This window comes from Metopolophium dirhodum, chromosome 6, assembly GCF_019925205.1.
Source record: "Metopolophium dirhodum isolate CAU chromosome 6, ASM1992520v1, whole genome shotgun sequence".
Classification (NCBI taxonomy): domain Eukaryota; kingdom Metazoa; phylum Arthropoda; class Insecta; order Hemiptera; family Aphididae; genus Metopolophium; species Metopolophium dirhodum.
This window is the reverse complement of record NC_083565.1, coordinates 9,746,088-9,768,443: the sequence shown is the minus strand read 5'-3', so window position 1 is coordinate 9,768,443 and position 22,356 is coordinate 9,746,088. Positions and strand designations below refer to the sequence as shown.

Sequence of the window (22,356 nt, the reverse complement as noted above, 5' to 3'; positions counted from 1 at the left end):
AATAGGATTAATAATCTTCTGTTATTTAAATCCTCACATTCTGTCATAATAAAATTGTACAGTCGATTGTAAGGCACGCAAAATATCACAGAACAGCTTACACGTAAACCAATTATCAATACTCCTAACCTACTGAAATATTAATGATTTACCTAAATACCAGTGCCAATTAAATATGTGCTATCGCAGAAAATTTCTTTCAAGGTCTGATTTTCCCGCAGCTTTTAGACACTGCAGAAAATACCGTACTTTTAGAGGGCTAGGCCAATTCGGCATTAAAAGTTATATTTTATTTCTAGAACTTTTTCTCAAATACAACAAAAATAAACGATTGATTCTATTACAATCACAATATTTTATTTTCATAACGAGCGATTTGACCGAAAATGCTGGTTAACCCCTTTCATAAATAAACAATTTAAATTAGCTATATAATATTATACTACGGTTATCTAATATTATGTTGGATCACCCAAAAATGCTAGGCTGTCCAATTGCCAAATGGACGTTTATAGAGGGTGCGTGTCGATTATACGTAATAATATTATATTGTATAGAGCTAGGTCCGTAGGTATATAAGGAAAGAGCAAAAACCTGAAAACCGCTATGTACAATTCGAAGATCGCCGCTCCCACCTCCCTCGACCGACGTCTCCTCCTCCTCGTCTTCGAGCACCAGTGTCAAGGCTCGGCACTCTCTGTCTGTCTTTCGCGCCTATTTACACCGTCACCGTCTTTCACCGCGCGTATACTACCGCGGTATGCGTCGAAGCCGCTTTACGACGGTAACCGGCTGCTAGACGCGGCGACCGTATTTTATTATTATTTTTATATAACAATAATATATAACACTATACAGAATTTGTACAGACATTATTACCATCGTCCATCCGGTTCAGTGGTCGTTTCTCCTCTCGAGCGCACGCTTGTTCGCCAATCGGTTTATACCTTCAATATCGTGGTAGCGGTCGTCCGCAGAGCACGCGTTTACCTCTGTCCCGGGCTGACCGACGAAAGAATTACACTATAAAACACATACAACCGCGCGATATCATTATTTTAATATCATGCTATTGGCGTACACATTATTTTCCGCCGTGGATGTCGTGAGCGGTTAGCGCATTTCGCTTTCTTAATATTATTATATTATATATCAATATTTATTCGTTATTCACCCAACAACTGAAATCTCCGTCGCATATTTTTCTCAACACGTCTTCGTGACGTTTTTTTTTAAAAATTATTCTAATACCTAGTGCGCACGCAAAAATACAAAAAAAAACTCGCACGAGGACGGAGGGTCGTCTCTCGTCTCCGACGCAAGATGGATATCCAATTCGAAGACTTGACGTACGAGGTGAAGCCACCGTTTTGGCAAACCAAAGGTCAGTACGATATTGTTATTAGTTTTTTTTTCTACTCCATGTATATTTTTGTGAACTTGCCAAAAACGAGGCCAAATGCCAATTAGTATAATTATTATTTTGTCTCTTATAAGTTATCTTATAATAATATGATAGGCATAGTGAAAAAAAACTCAAAAAATTTCTATATGTTCAGTTCGCTTAAATAACGTTTTAACACTCACAAAAATAAGGCAACCGTGGGGTATGAAACCATATTCGTTTGACAATGATTCCAATATAAATTGCCTTTGCAGCGCTGTGATTTTTATTTATTGATATGTAATAATACATTGTAAACTAGTAAAATAATAAAACAATATAACCTGATTCGACTATATGCTTACGACGTATATATATTTTAACTGTCGGCCATATATTCATTACACATATTATAATATGACAAAATACGGACCTAATAGTGTCACATAAACATAACCAATGTACAAACTATAGTGTTGCAGTTTGCTACAACGTTTAGTTCTTATAGGTACAATGAGAAACCCCAAAACGAAATCTGGCATGATCAACTGGTAGTTTATTATAAATTTGATCTTAAAATTACAATTCATAAATAATGGCGAACCTAGTTTATTCTATTTCGTCATATCGGTTTATGAAACGGACAATAACTTGTTGTTCAAAGAATGCCTGTTGTTATCTCATATTTTAAATAGGAATGCTCATTGAATCATTCCTGTTCATAATATATAGCTGCCGGCTGCTAATAATTAATAAAAGTTTTTATTTTATATAATAGTACCTATCTGGATATCTATATAATATATCCGGTAGGTTGTTACTTCTGTGTAAGTACTATATATAAAAAAAAACGTCTGCATGAATAACCTACCACAAGACGTGCTTTGTTCCGCGTAAATTAACTCAACAATGAAACGTTTATTCTTTTTCCCTAAGAAAAAGTAAATAGGCGATTCAGTGTTAGGCTGTAGCCTGTGGGTATAAAACTATAAAACTTAAAGTAATACAAGGGTTTCATATACGTAATATTACTATAGTAGTTAGATACGCGTAATCATATTAGTGCCTATATTATTATACATTTATACATTATAATGATGTGATAGTGACGTGATATAGTGGGTCACCGAGTGTCTGCGTCTATTGGTTTTAACTTATGTGTGTGTACTTATTTGACATTAAATGTGTTTGTTTAATCATATATAAAAAAAACATATACCTACAGAGCGACAAATTAAAGAAAACGACGATTGACTATCGTTAAGAATACTTGGCTTGTATCAATACGGTACGAATGTTGGTGACACTCTTTGGTCTCTAGACAACACAGTATTTGAAAAAAAGTAATTCATCTTACGGCTCGCATTAGTTATGCGGTATTTTTGGTGATTTAGTTATGGGTGTCAATCATTGGTGAAATACAAGATGTGCAGACAGGATGGTTGAAAATTACCCACGACAAAATAAGGTAGCTATCATAGGTAGATAATTTCCTGGACGGTGAAAACACTTTTAGTGATATCACATCTTAAAGGATCTGCAGATCCACAAAACATTCGACAGACGACTTTAAATTATAAAGTTTGTGTGTATACTATATAAATCAAAAGGCAATATGTATTAGTATAAAATATAGGTACGCTATATTTAAGGCTGCGGTGTATATAGGTGTAGATCGTAATGACAATTTTGAAGTTTGAACTATTTAAATGGGTTCTTCACGCGTGGAAAGAATAATGAAAAATCATGACCTATAATTGGCATGGAACCAATTTGTATAATGTCTATAAACAAAAACAAAAATATTATAGCAGGTGTGACTAAATGTATCCGAATACAAATATGAATCGTGCGAATTCTCTCGTCCACATTCTTGCATTTAAATCACTATAATATTAAAAAACAATTATCTATATAATAGTATAGGTAGAAACATTTATGCTTTTTGTTTATACATAGGTATATGATATAATAATATGATCGTTTGTTGTGTAGATGCACGGCTCTCGATATCACGTGACTCAAAGTCTGCGAGTATAATCATTATACGATTTAAATGTTAATTTTTGTAAGTAATTCGAAAAATTATTATTATTTTTTAAACTTGGTAACTGCTAACTTACCTATAGACTTATATCTACTACGTATAAACAACAGTCATTAGAATCATTAGATGCTCAGGTGCAAACAGACACGTTATTAAAGTTAAATTAATATCCAATTTATTATATGAACATAGTTATATATACTTTCACTGAACAATTACATTTATTATATTAGCCGAGAACAAAATGTCTCAATAATAGCTCTTTTTTTCATTGATATTTTATTAAATCACGATAGAAAAGTTTTTACGTTATATTTAAATTATTATAAGTATAAGTTTTATTAAATTTCATATTCATTTGAAATATTATGAATATATTTAATTGTACTAATGGTACGTTATTAATGTTATTATACTAAAAATTATGGTAAAAGTATATATTATTACAAGTGATAAAAAATGGTTGGAGATAATACAATTTTAATGATTTAACTAAAGTATATATTATATTTATATTTTAGGTATAAACATTGAAATTATTTGAATTTAGTAGTTTTTATATTTTATGCTTTTCATTAAATTTTCTAAAATGTCGGTCCATGATGGTCCATGCAAGATGTACATGTATTCAAATTTAGCGCTGTTAAAAACCATTACACATTTAGACTTACTGATCACAAGACAAGAACCGACTTTCGTTTAAAAATAAAGTACGTGCTGACTGCTGAATACATAGTCTTCCTGAGTAAATTCTCGACTCTCGCCGTCGAAATGATCGCCTAGGGTACGTTCTGCGCCACCCATTACTCATATAGACATATAGGTAGTCATAATATTATGGTTATATTCATACTATGCAGTATTCATATATACGTTATACTACAGTTACGGGTGCTATACGTAAATGTGAATTTTCTATGTACTTTTATTCACGAGCAAAAAATAACTATTTTTTTCTTCTAAATAATAATAACGAGAATGTGAAAATAACGATCGTGCAGTGCGTAGGTTGACTCTCTTCGTCGTTGAACGATTACGTGCAGATCGTTTTTACAGCGAACGCACACACGAAGATACATTATCAGAACATATATTATGTTCAAACCTAATAATAATATTATACGCCTAATATGCAGATATAAACCACATAACCACGTTTACACAACATATGATGAATTTAATTGCAGACTCTATAGTTGTGTACTTGTGTGTATTGTGTACACACTATAATACAGCTGCGGTGGTCACGGCCAAGATGGTCGCGTCATCTCTATCGAATGTAATAGAACCGCAAGCGCGAATAGTGCAACTACAATTTTAATAATAAAATCAATAACATATTATACATCGATGCATTATTATATGAAATTGTTTTTCCGTCGTACATAAGTGATATTATCTAACAAACAGTACATTTTCAACCATCATCTGATAATTCCGATTATTGTTCCATAATCAACACGATAACAATATTATTAGGTACCTATCTATAATTTTCCCTCAATTTCGTACGTCTGGAAAGTAGTTGAAAAGTGAAAATAGTACCATAGGTTGTATATTAGCATGGCCGGAGATTTATCAACATTTTAGGGGGACTTAGTTTTCAAAAAATTACATTTTATATATTATTTAAATACTCAATAGGAGAACATGGCCCATACTACTTCCCCCTTATTAAAGTTTTAAATATTTTAATCATCTTTATCATAATTATAAAATATAGCACAATGAACTTTGAAGACTCTAAAAATAAACCAAATTCTAGTTGATGCTTCCTAGTACATAGTACAACACTATTTCACTCATACATTATGATCTGACGAGTTTTTAATATAGACTGTGATGCTCTTGTAAGAGCTTTTTAAGTATTGTATGATAGTATTAATATTTGCAATAAAACGTCGATTGTTTACTTCATATTGTAACGAGAAAGTCGATTATATTCATTGTTTACATTCTGAGCTCGATGAATACACGAGGTATAGGTTATAGACCACATTTTAACGTCGTAATCAAATTACAAAGTAGGCGGCTGCATATACTATTGGACATGATGGACTGAAATGAAAGTGAGAGTTCCTTCATTTATCCTTATGCCAGTCATATGACTAAAGTTCAACGTAAGGCTCATTATTTTTTTTTTCTTTAAACTAGTTTAACCTGTTACGGACCATACAATGATTTCAACGTTCGGAGTTCCTATATTTGTATAGGTACCTACATTAAGACAATAAATGATGATATATTATATAGGCAATACGTATAATATTCCGGAATCGTAGATTATTAATTACCATCGATCGTTCGAACATTTTTTGTTGAATGGATGAAACTATTCGATTACGTGTTTTGACTGAATATGATGGGGAATAAAAATCATGACGTAAATAATAATTGTAATACCACATCACTGTACACTGAATAGTGTGTTTAGACATTCGTCATTCATGGATCATCAGCGTATTAACTTACTGTTTTCAAGTACAAGTTTAATACAGCAAAATTAAATTGCTAGGTAGTTTATTTCGCTTGTTTTCTAAAAGATAATTAGTATTATTTTGTATTACATCACAAGCAGCTATACCTAATAGGTTTCTTCAAGAATATATAATAATATTGACCTTTTTCTGTGAGAGTGTGAGCCCGTATGTTGTCTGCTGCAAAAAAGTATAATAATATATTGCCAAACACACACACGTTGTCGTCTGATTCTTCGTCAAATATTTCACCATAATAAATTAATAAATAACTTTTATTTTTTTTAATGTTGTCGAAAATGATTGATATTTTTTGAATTTATCGTTTTACCATCGGATACAGACTACATACTAAAAAATAATATATGAATTAATTTTCACAAGATTATTAATATAAGTTAACTGCAGGTCAGCATGTCTTAGCATTACTATTTACTATCACGTCATGTCTTCATTTAAAATACCTGTGTTATTTGATAATATTTGACTTGCATATTAATATAATATTATAGGAACCTATACTATATTTAAATTGTATACTATGGCAATGACATTATAATTTAGTTTTTTGTGATTAATATGTCATTAAATAAATTATCGTTTTGTTTGAAAGTTTCAGTAATTCAAGTTCAGTGTCAATGTCACATATATATTATTGTATATAATATTATATTAATAGAACACGTCATATAAAAGTTTACATATTATATTATACCTATATATCTATTAAAAAATATACTTGTTATTTGTAAAGAATTGAATATTAATATGAAGAATATTTAATTACGAGTTCAATTAATTATATAGGTACCAAAATGGCAAGATAATGACAATATAGTTAGAGTAACGGATCATTATACATCAATAAGTAATAACTCTCCATTTCATAAATCATCGTAAATCATATACTACAACGTAAACACGTTTTCAATTTCAAGACTGTGCGTAATTTTTACAAATAATAATAATATAACAAACTATTGCACCCAAGAGTTGTTAGAATATAATATAGTTTATTACTAACAATCAGCTACCTATTAGAATACAAATTTTAAATTTGTATTTTATAATATTTGCTACATTTATAACTTACCTAACTAATTAATATTTAATATTCGTCACCAAGCAATGAATACTGCAGTATTCTTTTAAACGGTAAACAATTTAACAACCCGAAAACTGAAGACATTTGGAACTGTATAGCGCATGAGAATTGCAGTATAAAGATTAAATATCGTAAAAATAAACCCAATCCAATATTCTAATAATGGCGAAAGCAATTTGGTTTGCTATAGAATAATGCTATACAAATTATAGGATCATAATATATTTATCGATAAATAAATATTTTATGCACATGCAGTGTAAACACAGTTTTGAAATGTTCTGAATATTATAGTCATTGTGAAGTAAAATATGTATTATATTTGCATTGGTTTTGCATATCATATTTTACTGTTTTTATTTTTATTTTATTATTGTTCTTAATAATTAATATCGGCGACATTGGCCACTAGAGTTACAATTTTTTTTTTTTGTTAAATTAGGTTAGGTTTTATTTTGTATTAATCAATATATTTTGCTATTATTATTTTTGAATTTCACTTATTCGACGTCAACCTATAGGTTATTCATAAAATATTGTAGCAACTGAACTGCATATGCGTATAAAATATTATAGAAAGTTTATTAAAACTACATATATATCGAATAGGTACGACTCGTAATTTAGTTAACTATAAAGAAGGCTAGAATATTAATTAATTCTAGTTGTAAGATTTTAACATCTTATATATTTGATATGCTGTAACAAGAAAAATTAAGTTTGGTTTCGCGTTTATAATACGAATATAAACAGAAATACATATATTTGTATAGGTACTCAATACTTATTTATATACAATATACAGAAATACATCTAATTAATTTAATTATTAAATTTCAATTCATGTTTTATCATCATTATTTTTGTTGTTGCAACTTTTCTGATTTGTAATGTAACTTACTTATATACGTGATTTGCATATTGTCAGTTCACGTGACACATTGTAAAGCTTTGGACTTTTGAGTTTTGGTTTACCTATACGTCTTAATCTTACCTTTAGGCGTACAATATGTAGGTAGGTACATAGATACCCAACTTAATTCTACTCTAACATTTTAAATACCAATACAAATCATTAAGCTTTGAGGGGGGCGATAAATAATAATTGGTGGAAATTATTAACAGTAAACATATTAAAAACGTTTTAAAATATACATGAACAAAACGTAAATAATAATATTAATAATAATTGCTTGCATATTTTCTTATACCTCGGTATGATTTTTTTTTAAATTAATGAATACCAATCGACAATTACAAAGTTGATAATATATAAATTCAATAACATACATATGATAATATACAAAATAACAATTTATAAAATATATTATAAAAAATATAATATTTAAATTACCGAAGAAGGCACAACAAATATTTTTTTGATATAATATTGTGATAACGTGTGTTGAACGAAACCTTACGTGTTTTGAAAATGATTATTTCGATAGACATATCCGAAGATGGCAAAGATTATATTATTCGGTTTCCGGGAGGGGGAATTTGTCGATTTCAATCGGAAACCGCAGTTTGCTTTCACTTTTTACGTCAGATTAGTTTCACATGTACAAGTTCGTAATTTCAAGTATCTTTAAACTGTATAATATGTCATACCTACTTATTTTTGTTTTTTGCAGTAATTGAGTGTATTAAGTAATAAATATTGAAGTACATAATATTATTATAGTAGTGTGATACTATCATTAATGGATCAAACTGGCATATTCATTGTTCAACAAATAATAATACTTATAATATTCCTTAATTTTTTTAAAAACGTTGTAACTAGAAAATTTTTCTCGATAGTTCTTATGAAATAGGCAATATTAAGAATATTTTATTGATAGTTTTTTTTTTATGAAATATGCTCTTTTTAAATGTAATTGAAATATATTATTGCGACATTCCGTGAACAGTTTAATGAATAACTCAATCTGACCAATCAACAATTTGTAACATCGAATATTATGCCATACTATATGATAGGTGCCTATATAATTTAGAAAAATAATTTATTATTATAACAATGTCAAGAGTACCAATAGGTATAAATAGTATAATAGTCAATAGGCATAGTGTTATAAACATTATTATATTAATAAATATTATAATGTTATTAATAATTAAAATATTTTAAATATCAAATAATTTGAACAGCAACCACATTTGGCAAGAAGTAGTCATATTTTGTTACCTTAACTATTTCAGTGGCCTGGAACAAAATTTAAATCTTGCATAAATCTTCATACCTAGTCTATCATTTTATTGCATGCAATATCATTATTCATAAATCATAAGTCATAATGAATAAATAAATAAATTCATTAAGACGTCACATCCGTATGTGTTGTCTCCGTCTTACAAATGTAAAAACATATACCAAAAACTATTTTGCGCGGGACAACTTTTATCTTTCTGTGTTTGTAGTAGTGGCTCTAAAATTTCTGAACATATAGGGTAGACAATTATCTATGCAAGAGCGTGCCTATATTTTAGATAATAAATACAATAAAAGTTATTTGCTTCTAAACATTTCATTTTTTTCTTTTGCTTGTAAAAAATGATTGGGTAGTGCTATTGAAAAAAAACGTTCTTCTTTACGTGTTGTGAAAATTTGGTGGTTCTACAACAAATATGGTGCGAGAAAAGTTGTCCTGCACAAAACAGTTTTTGCTATGTTGTACATTTGTAAGTCGGAGACAACACATGCGGGTGTGACGCCCTATTAACTAAATAATCTATTATTTTTGAAGATTTTTTTTACGTTATTATTATTTTATTATATAGTATTATACACAACATTTTAGGAACCCAACGCGTCATTTAAAGGAATTGTTAAACTTTTTGTATGTCAATTTGGCTTGTGGAGTACACATATTGGATTGCGTCATATTTGGCATGTTTGAAAAAATTGATTGAAATGGCATACTTAAATATTAAAATAGATTTTGTTTAAAAATAATTGAATAAACTGCATAATATAGTTATTCTGTTGTTATTTTGTTTGTAGTACCGTCAAGAACAATATTGAAGTCGGTAAATGGACGATTTTCAGCTGGTGAATTATCATGCATTATGGGACCATCGGGTGCAGGAAAGAGCAGTTTACTTAATGCACTATCCGGTTACAAGTAAGCATTGTTCTCGAATTGTATTATTTGTTTAGGATGCGTATTTTAAATTCTGTTTATATTATGATATAGGAAATTACTAATATAAGTTTAATTGTTTCAATATTTAATGATCTTCGAATACATATTATGCACTATTTGTTGTTAATATTCATTAATCACTATACATATAATAACTTATGAGATGAATCAAAATAAGATTGTTCTTATATTTATGTGGATAAAAAATAACTTTACTTAAAACGTACTTGTATTAATTAGTAATTTTAGTACAACCTGGAGGTACTGTTTATTTAACCTTAAGCTGCATAGAACTCTTTGAGTTCCAAATAAATATATTCTATGCAACAGCATTTCTGATGTATCTGAAGTTAAAAAGTTTTGAAATTTCAATAATTTTAAATATTAAAATAAAATCGTTGTTGTCCTTTAATGTCAAAGTACCTACGTTACATAAAACACTTTGTCTTCCAAAATGCATTAAATATTTAGGGCCAAAAATTTTTAATTTTATGGCAACTAATATTAATATAACTATAACAAGTTTAAACAAGTGTAGAGAGCTGTAAAATCGTGTTAGTTAGTTAGTCTATTTTTATTTTTTACACAGTTCACTCCTATTTTTTAAAATTATATATATATATATATAATTAATAGAGATGTATAGGTATTCGTTATTTTATTTATGTAGGTAGTTACACACAAATTGTTGGGAAATTTTTTTTCTACTTGATTATAATTAAATAACAATAAAATGTGCATACGATAATGGTGGAAATAATGAAGGTAATAAAAATATTTATGAAAATTGTAATAAAATATGGTATGGACGTATTTTAGTGACCACTTAGTTGTTATAACGATAACCAAAACAATACTGTCTTATGTCAACTAATCATGCGGTAACGTCTTAGTTATAAAGGTGTAAGCGGGACTTTGAAGTTGAACAGTCAAGTCAGAGACGAGAAGTTGTTTCGTAAGTTATCATGTTACATAATGCAGGAGGACAAGATTCAGCCCATGTTGACTTTAAATGAAGTGATGATGTTCGCAGCGGAACTTAAACTATCCAATGGTACACTGACCAAAGAAAAACAAATGATCGTGAGTACAAAACAATAATCAAATGGAACAATTAAATAAACAATACAAATTGCCTATAGGCGTCGGTAAAACTATAGTTTATAGTTTTTTTTTACGTGGTTGGGGAATATAACTGTGTTTACTGTATTCTGTATGCCCCACGCAGACCCGATAACAGTCTTTAACAGCTAACTATTATGCATTATCACAAGGCCATAAGTGAAACTAGACAATTTTATTAGGACAGGCCGAATGATAAATATGAAAAAAATTATAATTACAAAATAAGATTTTTATTAAAATTTTATATTGTAATAAGTCAGTATGTTATCCATTCAGACCCGTAGTTTCGCCTATGTACATGGAAAAATACAAATAATAAAACATCATACATTTTTTTAGCATTAATTGTCTAAGACCGAATTATTATATGACGAATATATAATTACTCAATAGACAATAAATATTTCTCGATATGAAAAATAATTTTGAAGCATACCTACTCGTAGTTTTTATATTAACTTTAAAATATCTAACAAAATTTATTATTTTTACTGAATTATCGATTGATGTTTTAATGTATTACTCTTGGTATGAACCTGATACTTACTGATGAGTTATAAAATAGAAACTCACATATTTTCCTTTTCCATTTAAACATAATAATCTATTGTCATTTAAATTAATACTGCTTTCTTATTTCTTATTGATTCTATTAATGGACTAACTATTTTTATATATTTTTTTTTGGCTGGTTTGGTTAGGTTAGGTTGTACAATTTATGGCGGGTAAATTCCCTTTGGTTTTAGTGGCACCTAGGTATATTAAAAAACTACATAGTATAAAAATCAAATGAACTAATTTTGAGTAGAATAAACATTATATTTTTACGGAATGTTATATTTTTGTTTCGATGATGTACAATGTACATAATATTATGTATAATGTATTAATGTATTATATAATATGTATATTATAACGAGAGTATTAAATAGGTGACAGAAATTCAAAATGTCTTGGGACTGTCTGAGAGCAAAAACACAAGGACCGAATTCTTATCGGGAGGCCAGAAAAAGCGGTTATCTATTGCTCTGGAACTCATCAACAACCCGCCCATAATATTTCTCGATGAACCTACTAGGTACGTATTGATAATTGTCGATTACAAAATATGTCGTACCTAATGTGTAAGCCACAACTGCTGGACAGTTTCTTCTTTTAAAATTATTAACACTCGTCAGTTTATTAGATTTATTATCCGTATAGAGCCTGTAGGCCGTAGGGAATTTAACATACATTTTAAATGAATGTCTTCAATACATTATTATAGTTGCTATATAATCGAGCAATATTATGATATTACTTATATTATCATTCCGTGAGAAAACTAAATATAGGTTTTTACACTTACATGACCTCAACGCTGTACTTTAATTTTACCTATTGGCTATTATATAATATTTAGCCAGTGTTAAAATTAGCTGATTACATTATATTATTAGTGATAGATATTTTGTTACTGTTTAACAAGAAACTATTAACCAAAATTAATTTTTCTATACGTACTACCTAGGTACATTTGTCATATCCACCATATTATATAATATAAATAGGTATACCTATGTGTTATATATATTTTTTTTTTTTTTATTAGGGTTAAGGCTTCGACTACTAGGTCATTAGCCTGTGGTACTGTAGGGGAGGGTACTGTAGATTTGTTTACACGTGTATATTTGTTTTTGGCAGAATTTTTGATTTGGGCACCCGTGGGTATCTGCCATGCCCGGGTGGGGGATGGCGGCACTTTTTCTCCGGACACCGTGACTTGTCCGAAGAAAAATGCCGCCCGCGACCGAGGTATCGAACTCGGGTCGGCCACTCCGTCCCCCAGTTAATGTAATAGTTTATTTCGATTTATATAATTTGTGAACACTAAACTTATTTTCTACGGTTTTTTTTAACGAACCGCAAAAAATATTATCGTTGAATTAGTCATGGTAATAACGTAATATTAAAAACGTAATCAAAAACCGTAAGTATTTAGTAAAAAATAACATATCTGTACCTATAGGTATGTCAAATGTGGCGTAATTGGTGTTTTCTTAACAGAAACACCATATTTTTTTTAACTACATACAGTTTTTTCATTTTTACATTTTTTTAGGTAGCTAGGTATAAACCTACATAGAATACCATTCTACATAAAAAATTATCCAAAAGAACTGATTAGGTTTTTGTTTGGAAGAGCATCGCAGTATTGACTATTGTAATGCATTTTAATGGTTCGATGTAGACACATACAATAATTATTATTGTACAGGTATCACCTATGTAGGTACTAGCTAATATGTATTATTATTACTATTTATTACTATTTACCCATTATAATTATTAATCAAGATGTTTCAATACATGTATATAGGCGTGCCATAATGTAAATGCCAATTTTAATTTGTTCCATATTTGTTACAAATTTCGTTTAAATTTCTTCGCATGGTAAAGTTTTTAAGTCTTAAAATACAAAATATATATTACTCTCTGTTTACTGTTTAGTGCTGTAGTGAGTTGCTGTTCTATAGGACATGGTTATGTATTTTACAATAGGATATAGGATATTTGGCAATATACTGTTTGTATAATAATAACGTTATCAGTGCGTGTAATAACATTATTACGAAGGTCCGTCTAAAACGGTATAGGTACACATTATTGTGATTGACTGTAACAAAATGTTGTTGCGTACTTGCGTGTTATCTTTCCGTGGCCAATGGCCATAGATTAATGTAAATAAAACAAATTGTCTCGGACTACTTGAGAGAAAATGATGTAGCTATATATTATACTGTATAGGACACAGGTTTAAGTCTATGTACACCAGAATTGGTGGCGTATACGTATGGTGAACTTAAACACTGTCTATGGTGACTACATGGCTGATGTGGCCACTAATCTTAATTTTTGGAGCCACAAATTTATGAAACTTATTCGAAGAGAGCTATGGTGAATGGTGATGTCAACCAGTTTTCAAATCTTAAGCATAGAAGATAATAATCAATGTTTAAATAATTTGTTATTATATAACTTACTATATTTTGTTTCTAAAATAAACAATTATTATTATTGGTAGGGGGCCGGTTTAATGTGTGATCTGCCTCAGTGGCGTACAAAGATTTTTTCAATGTGATGAGTTGTAACTTATATAAAAAAGTATATACTTATATAATATATTAAATAAAAATATTTTTCAAATTGTATTAGTTTCATATAATATCTATACGTAACGTACAATAAAAAAAAACCAAGGGGTGAGGGTTGAATATCCAATACCAGTGGGCAGTGGCATAGTAGGTACTGTATAAGGAATTTTCAATCAAACCTAAGCTGACCCAGATGGGCTAGATGTGAATCTCGAAAATGGTCCATGCTCTTCGCCCTCCTGAGCTTTAGGGATATTATATGATTCATATCATAGCTTGGCATTTGTAGAGAAAGAAATTATTTTTTCTGTTTGGGTGGGGGGTTATGCATGTCGAAAAAAATATTGACTCCCCATGATGGTAAAACCACTACTGCTTTTATATAACTGACCTGACAAAACAATTTTAATGGTCTGCAGCTCGAGATTTTGTGACCTTGTTCAAAAACTTAAACTTAAGTAACACGCTGCACCTGACATACATTGCACGTCGCCTCTTAAAAGCTGAGTGATACAAAACTTGACGTAAGATTTTCGTGCTTTGTTTTTGCATAAATAGTGGCCTGGACAACGTTTCCAGCACCTACTGCCTGCAACTGTTGCGTGGGCTTGCGCACCAGGGTCGCACCATCGTGTGCACCATCCACCAGCCAAGCGCCAGCATGTTCCAGCTGTTCGACCACGTGTACGTGCTGTCGCAGGGGTACTGCGTGTACCAGGGCTCCACCGACCAGCTGGTGCCGTTCCTGTCTACCGTCGGGCTGCACTGCCCGCTGACGTACAACCCGGCCGACTACATAATCGAAGCGACCGACGGCGAGGAACAGGACAACATCGAAAAGTTGGCCGCGGCCACGATCAACGGCAAGCAGTCGCTGTACAAGACGAGGGACGTCAACAACTGCTACTTGAACGAGGCCACGACGAAATGTGAGTGACGAGTAAATAATAACCTATACGTGTACTGCAGGTCATGTTGCCCTCGTAATGGCACAACAATTTGTTTGAATTCTGATTTTTTCTATACTAATCAGCTGTACGAAAATCCTAGTTTAATGATAATAATATGTATGTGTTTAATCTTTAATAGAAAAATGATACACTCACATGAAACTCATACAGTCATCTGATATCTTAGTAACGGTAAGCGTATACGGTATGCTATATTGCTATGTCGTTACTATAGTTCCTAATGTTCCTGTACCCGGTACTTGCCCTCTTGTCAAATCGGTACACGCATTTTTAAGAGATTACCCCTCTCCTCATATCTGACAAAAAAACAAATAATTTCTTTGAGAAAAGCTTTTTAATATAGCTTATAATAATTACAACTTTAACCGCCTAGTCGTATACTCACATAATATGACTTTAGTGCCAATCATTTTTGCGTTGTTACTATTGTTTGTAATGCGTACTGATTGTATTGTTCTTTGCCCGTCGTATACAGCTGGCGAATTGCTTTTGCCGGAACTTAACGGCAATGTGATCACTACCAAATTGCTCCCTTTGCCACCAATAAAATACAAAGTAGACGATGAAGTGGACAACGACGACGACGACGACGAAGATGACGTGGTAAAACCCGGCAACACGTGGTGTGTGGACTTTCCAACTTCCGGTTGGTCGCAGTTTTGCACGCTTTGGAAGCGCATGGTCTTGCAATTGTACAGGAACAAGGTAGACACATATTATTTGTTCATTGTTATTTGTAAATCTGATTAAAAGAAAAATTTTAATGGTAAAACGATTTATGTAAGTCAAGTAGTTTATTTTTTAGAATTTTTTAAAATATCCATATTTTTTTGATTAAATTAATTTAGAACGTAATAACTTTTTTTTAAAAGTTTTTTTTTTTGAAATTTCTTGATTTGAGTATATTTATCAATTATATAATTTTCATAATTTTTGTCATACGCTTAAAAGTAACATTATTTATTTATTTTTTGTCAGGTTTTATTGTTACACACGTATATTATGACGTCTCGTTACGTCCTAGTTGATGTGATAATGTGATATTATAATACATATTACATATTTATATGCTATGTTATAATTACGCATAAAATGTGCATTTAAATATTATTATTCTAATGAAATTATTCGTCGTTTTTGTGTTTCACCTCAATAACCACAGATCGGTTTAAACATACAGTTTTACCATCATCTGATCTGTGGCCTGGCAGTAGGCATTGTGTTTTACGGAAAGGCTAACGACGGCGAACAGTTCTTCAACCACATGAAATTTTGCATGGGCAATATTCTCTTCCACACGTTCACGCAGTCGATGGTTCAAGTGCTCGCATGTACGTACATATATCATACAATAAATACTTATTACCTTATGTTAATTAACCCGCATTAATATGACGGTAGTTTTATCGTGCAAGATCGATCCTCCCCGTATATTGTTATCTACACTTGGGGCATACTATATTGGTGCAATGGAGCTAATACAGACATAGGATCTACCCGTAGGCTTAGTTTCCCACTTCCCAAAAATCTTAACGAGCCCACTCAAACAATACACATGCGATATTGATATACAGTATATTTATCTATAAGTGTAGGTATTAGGTACTTAAAAATTATCCCGGAATTTATCCTTTAGTGTTAAACTATTCTTATGAAAAAAAATAACTTAGGACGATTGATGACACTTTCATAGTTTTTACTATTTGCGACACTGCGATGCTGTGTTATGACTTATGAGTAATACTAATTGAGAACTCATTATTGAGGTACCTATTATGTGTATTATGAGTTGTAGTAAAAATGTCTAATAACTTTATCAAATACTGTAAATATATAAAATATAAAAACAAAAATAAGACTGTACCTATATAAATGAGTCTTATTATTATGTTTTATTTAAGCCGTGTGGGCTACAGCTTACATGGCACATAATAGTTAATTATCTACTTGGTTCCTGAGTCTTGCGTGAAACTATACTTGTATTATCGTTTTCATGAAAATTAAAATGATCATTGCTTTTATTATATTATTATAAATTAAATTAAAAATTGTTCTGCAGAACCTACGTTATTTTGGAAAAACCAAGTAGGTGGATGGCATTCTTCCACTAATATATATATAAATGGATGGATGTTACATAACGAATTTAAATGTTTGGTATTATTATTGTTATAATAATTTTGTAGTTCCGTCCGAAGTGAAACTGCTAAAACAAGAATACTTCAACAGATGGTATAGCTTGAGGCCGTATTTCTTGGCTCTACAGTTGTCAAGAGTGCCGTCCATTGTGAGTATAATATTTTAATAACATAACGTAATTGAATAAAGAAAAAAATGTTTTCATAACGCTCATAATGACTTATATACGTATGATGATACGTAAATCTATAAACTTTCACGAGGTCGTTCAAATTTTAAGTCACTTAAATACGTAATTTGCACGCTATTTGAACGGTCCTCTAAGTTCTATATATCGATGTCATATGCATGTGTATTAACTATTAAGTCATCATATTAGTCCGCAATAACTATATGATATTTTATTTTTTTCGCTCTTAGATATTTTTTAGCAGTATTTATACGACTTTGGTATATTTTATGTCCGGGCTACCGTACGAACTCTTGCGGTTTTCGATGTTCAATATCATTTGTCTACTAGTTTGTTTCGTCTCCGAGGGCATGGGACTGCTCGTGGGTGCTGTGTTCAACGTGACGGTATGTATTATTATGAAAGAAAAAAATCATATCATAATTCGTTATTATTTGAACTAATGAATTTTAATTGAATTAAAATAAATACATTTTAAAAATAAAAAATATAAACCGAAAACAAATAATTCGATAACTCTTGGTATATAGAAAGTACCTAAAGCAATAATATTATCCGAAAATACTAACAAAGATTGTACCGTGTGCAGTGACACGCTGGATTACACATACTGTATACATTATACATATATTAACACATGTAATATGTAGGTATTTATTATTTTAATGTACCTATACCATAATATATAATGTAGAGTTATACAATTAGTAAATACTTATAGGGGGTTTTATCGATTCCACCGTTTTAATATCAATTCCGCCGATAGGTATTAGGTACACACAGTTTACCATAATAGTAAATGTATTTTTTTTTATTTAAATCAAAATATTTCAAAAAAACAATTCAAACATTGCCGTCCAAAACTGACAATATAACCCAATTATACATATTATATTATGGCAGAAAGGACGAAAAGTACATACTTTTAGTCAAATAAGCAGTGTTCGGACTTACCTAGATAAATGTATCTAGATAATTATTTGTTCATCCTTTGTCTTATCTAGATAAATCGTTACAAGGTATCTAAACGTTTATCTTGGATAATCTTTTTACTAATCTAAATAAATTCATCTAGATACATTTTTTATTGATAAAAATCGCGAAATTGTACAAACGCATTTTTAAATATATATATACAGATTCTCAAACAAAGTTTATGATTTATAAATAATGTAACTGTTTTTATTTATATCATTATTATTATTATGTTCCTAGTGCCCAACTAAAATATATCTAAATTTAAAACCATTTAAAAAATAGTTGTATCTTATTTGTAACTAGATAAAAAAGTATTTATCTTTATCTTTATCTAGATAAAAAAGTACTTATCTAATCCGAACACTGCAAATAAGGCACACGTTCTGGATCGTTCACGCGCGCGACCGCGACGCTGCGGTGGTGACGTCTTGTGCCTGCGTTGCTTGTGTAGTGCCAGTGCGGGACACGTACACACATTAATAATCATTTACTACACACACAGTCGCAAGTCACAGACGCATTATCTTTAAATATTGCCTATACTAAACTCCTTAATTAAATACCACCACCGATCCCCTTAAAAAAAATAAAATAAAACAACTCAAATATTGGTAGCCTATTATATAAAAACGTAATCGTTACAGAACGGCAGCGCGGTTGGCCCAATGATGATAGCACCGTTTTTGGGACTGGCCATTTACGGGTTCGACTTCGCGCACCAAGTGCCGTGGATAATGGAGTTCGTAATGCAAGGCAGTTTCTTGCGGTGCGGAGTTATCGGGCTGGTCATCACCGTGTTCGGGTTGAACAGGGAACCGCTGCACTGCGACACGGGCTACTGCCACTTCAAAGACCCAAACATCATAATTTACTACCTGAACGTGGACAGGAAGCATCCATACTTCGAGATCATCAAGTTGGTCGTCATGCTCTTGCTGTTCAGGTTTCTCACGTATTTCGCGCTCCGGAGGAGGCTCACTAGCTAAGACGGCGGCCGGTGCTACTACTTTTTTGTCTGAGACGAACTTTATTCTTGTTGTTTTCTTTTTTTAATGTTTTAATCACTTATCCCTATATATACATATATATATAGTTAATTAACTTTGATCTATTTTCATTCGTTGAGTTTTATTTTTGTAAAACTATATATAACTATATACAACGATATTATTATTATTACATAGACCTACCTACTTAAGTTTTCTAATTTATCACACTCGAATACCGAGACTTTCACATTTATAACGCGAAGAATACGTATTTTGTAATTAATTTATAAGTACTATTATATTGTCATAACTATTGTATTGAGCAGTACTGTATGTAGTCTATACACGAATACGGAAGTGTTGTATGATGTAAATATGATGGTAAATTAATTTTTATAAAATATCTATACGAATAAGACTTACTAAGTGTTATCCTCTGAATAAATTGTGCCAAAAAAAAAAAATAAATACCTACCTATTGATTACAAGGAAAGATGTTTGATTTATAACGCACACGATTTATTTTAATTATTCCTACTAATCTATAATCCAAATTCATAACATGAGAAATTAGCGAAACGTTTACCCTATAGCAGAAGGCTGCATGTAGCCATATAAATAAAGTACTAAGTACTAAGTTATTAAGTAAGAACATTTTACATTAATTTCTGAATATATTGTATTGTGGTTATATAATATTATATTATACAAAAATACAAAATATGTATCACACTATATGAATAGTTAAAGTTATAATTATAATACAGAATGACATTTTTTAAATGTAAAAATTAAGGACACTATCTTGAAAAGTGTTAAAATTTCTGAGAATATATTTATGGTCTTATGGGTAAATTATTTGAGTTAGTTATATGATATATAAAACGAACTTTTTTATGATAAAATTACTCTTTACTATTTTTTATCTTCTTAATTTTTAACTTATAATTTTTTTTATACCACTAGTAAAGTTTTTTTAAAAAAAGGGGGGTAATTTTTGGTATGTAAGGCTCCTCACACAAGCTACATTATTAGTTAACAAATATTAAAAATACATAGATAAGCATTTAAAGTTCAATTTTTGACAACATTTAATAAATTGAAAATTTACAAATTATTCTCTTGTCAAAAATGTAAAAATGTACAATTTTTATGGCTAAAAATTAAAAACTTAAAACAAAGTTACAAGTAAGTAGTTGTTACTGTAACTAAAAAATCAGCAAATCATTTCGAGTTAGCAATTCATAAAAATACTTCTAAGATTCGAAATTGTTATACAAGATATCCCTTATGTTATCCTACATTTAACAAAATAAAAAATTTACTGGAAACTGGAAAGTAAAATAAATCGTTTGAAGTAAGATATTGCATATTTAGCCGTAAATTAACAAATTTAACTATTTCCTTATATTATGTTCTTATTAAAAAACTATCAACCTAAAAATAAAAGTAAATAGACGGTGAGAACGCCGTCAGGCCGTTTGTCTGGTCGGAGCTTTCTTGCCGTGGAGTTGTCGTGGTGGGGTGGATCAGTGTCGTGTTGATGCAGGATTTGTTACATTATTGGTGTATCGAGACAGTATTGCCGGCGGACGTGACAAAAGCGCTGGTGGAGACGGACACTGCATGACGAAGGGGGGAATGGGGAACAGTTATTGCATAACACTGTGGTCATTAGTGCATTAGCGCGCGATATCTATGTTTTATTGCTAATGGTTATAATAATAAAGGTGCGTTGACTTGTCAACAACGTTAGCAATAGGTGTGTTCGGGGAATAATATTATAATAAATAAGGCTAAAAATTCCGTGACGTTAAAACATGATGATAAATTCATCTAGATACATTTTTAGATTCTGAGCGAAGCGATGAATGTATTGATTTTACAATGATGTGTGTTTTTTTTTAAATTTTTTTTTTTACTTTTTTATTTTTGTGTCTGTCATCACCTTTTAGGACAGTAAAAGTGCTTGGATTTTCTTCAACAGTAACTTTTCTGATAGGAAAGTGAATCTAGTTGGTACTTTGAGGGGTCAAAAGTAAAAATTTCCCAGTAGTTTTCAAAAGCGACGGGAAAAACAAAAGAAAAATTAAGGAAAAACGGGAATTTTTACGCAAAATCTGTTTTCGAGATCTGGTTTTTTTGGTGTAACTCTAAAACAAATGACCGTAGGGAGATGGAATTTTGACTGAATACTACACTCTACGCGTAACTCACGACAGTACCTTTTTTACTGTGGTCAGTGAGCGGTACCCACATGTGCACCTTCTTTTAAAAATCATTTGTTATTAATCATAGATTCTTTAAAAATTCTACTATTTTCTAATTTATAATACAATATTTAAAATATTCAGATTTAGTTTAACCAGCTTAATATTACGTGAATCTATTCAGAGCGTTCTACGGTACGCCAGTATTGATTCATAAATTAGTAAAACACAAGCTACATTATTAGTTAAAAAATATTAAAAATACATAGATAAGCATTTAAAGTTCAATTTTTGACAACATTTAATAAATTGAAAATTTACAAATTATTCTCTCGTCAAAAATGTAAAAATGTACAATTTTTATGGCTAAAAATTAAAAACTTAAAACAAAGTTACAAGTAAGTTGTTGTTACTGTAACTAAAAAATCTAAAAAATATATAAATTAAGTTTTTTTTTA

At 30.4% G+C, this 22,356-nt stretch overlaps 1 protein-coding gene across 1 annotated transcript; it reads left to right on the top strand.

Moving 5' to 3' along the window:
* The first annotated feature begins 715 nt into the window (after positions 1-715).
* LOC132946823 (ATP-binding cassette sub-family G member 1-like) lies at positions 716-20,181 on the top strand. Its single transcript, XM_061016905.1, has 10 exons — positions 716-1,384; positions 10,021-10,141; positions 11,056-11,245; positions 12,220-12,365; positions 14,980-15,350; positions 15,868-16,097; positions 16,555-16,723; positions 17,579-17,679; positions 17,952-18,107; positions 19,344-20,181. The coding sequence occupies exons 1-10, from the start codon at positions 1,324-1,326 to the stop codon at positions 19,683-19,685; spliced, it is 1,887 nt and encodes a 628-aa protein (XP_060872888.1). The 5' UTR covers positions 716-1,323; the 3' UTR covers positions 19,686-20,181.
* Positions 20,182-22,356: the final 2,175 nt, after the last annotated feature.

Bases quoted from the DNA above. Each gene is read 5' to 3' on its own strand.
- LOC132946823 (XM_061016905.1), top strand. From the start codon at position 1,324: ATGGATATCCAATTCGAAGACTTGACGTACGAGGTGAAGCCACCGTTT. The intron at 16,724-17,578 runs GTACGTACATAT...ATAATTTTGTAG, and splicing joins GATGGTTCAAGTGCTCGCAT to TTCCGTCCGAAGTGAAACTG. The intron at 18,108-19,343 runs GTATGTATTATT...TAATCGTTACAG, and splicing joins GTGCTGTGTTCAACGTGACG to AACGGCAGCGCGGTTGGCCC.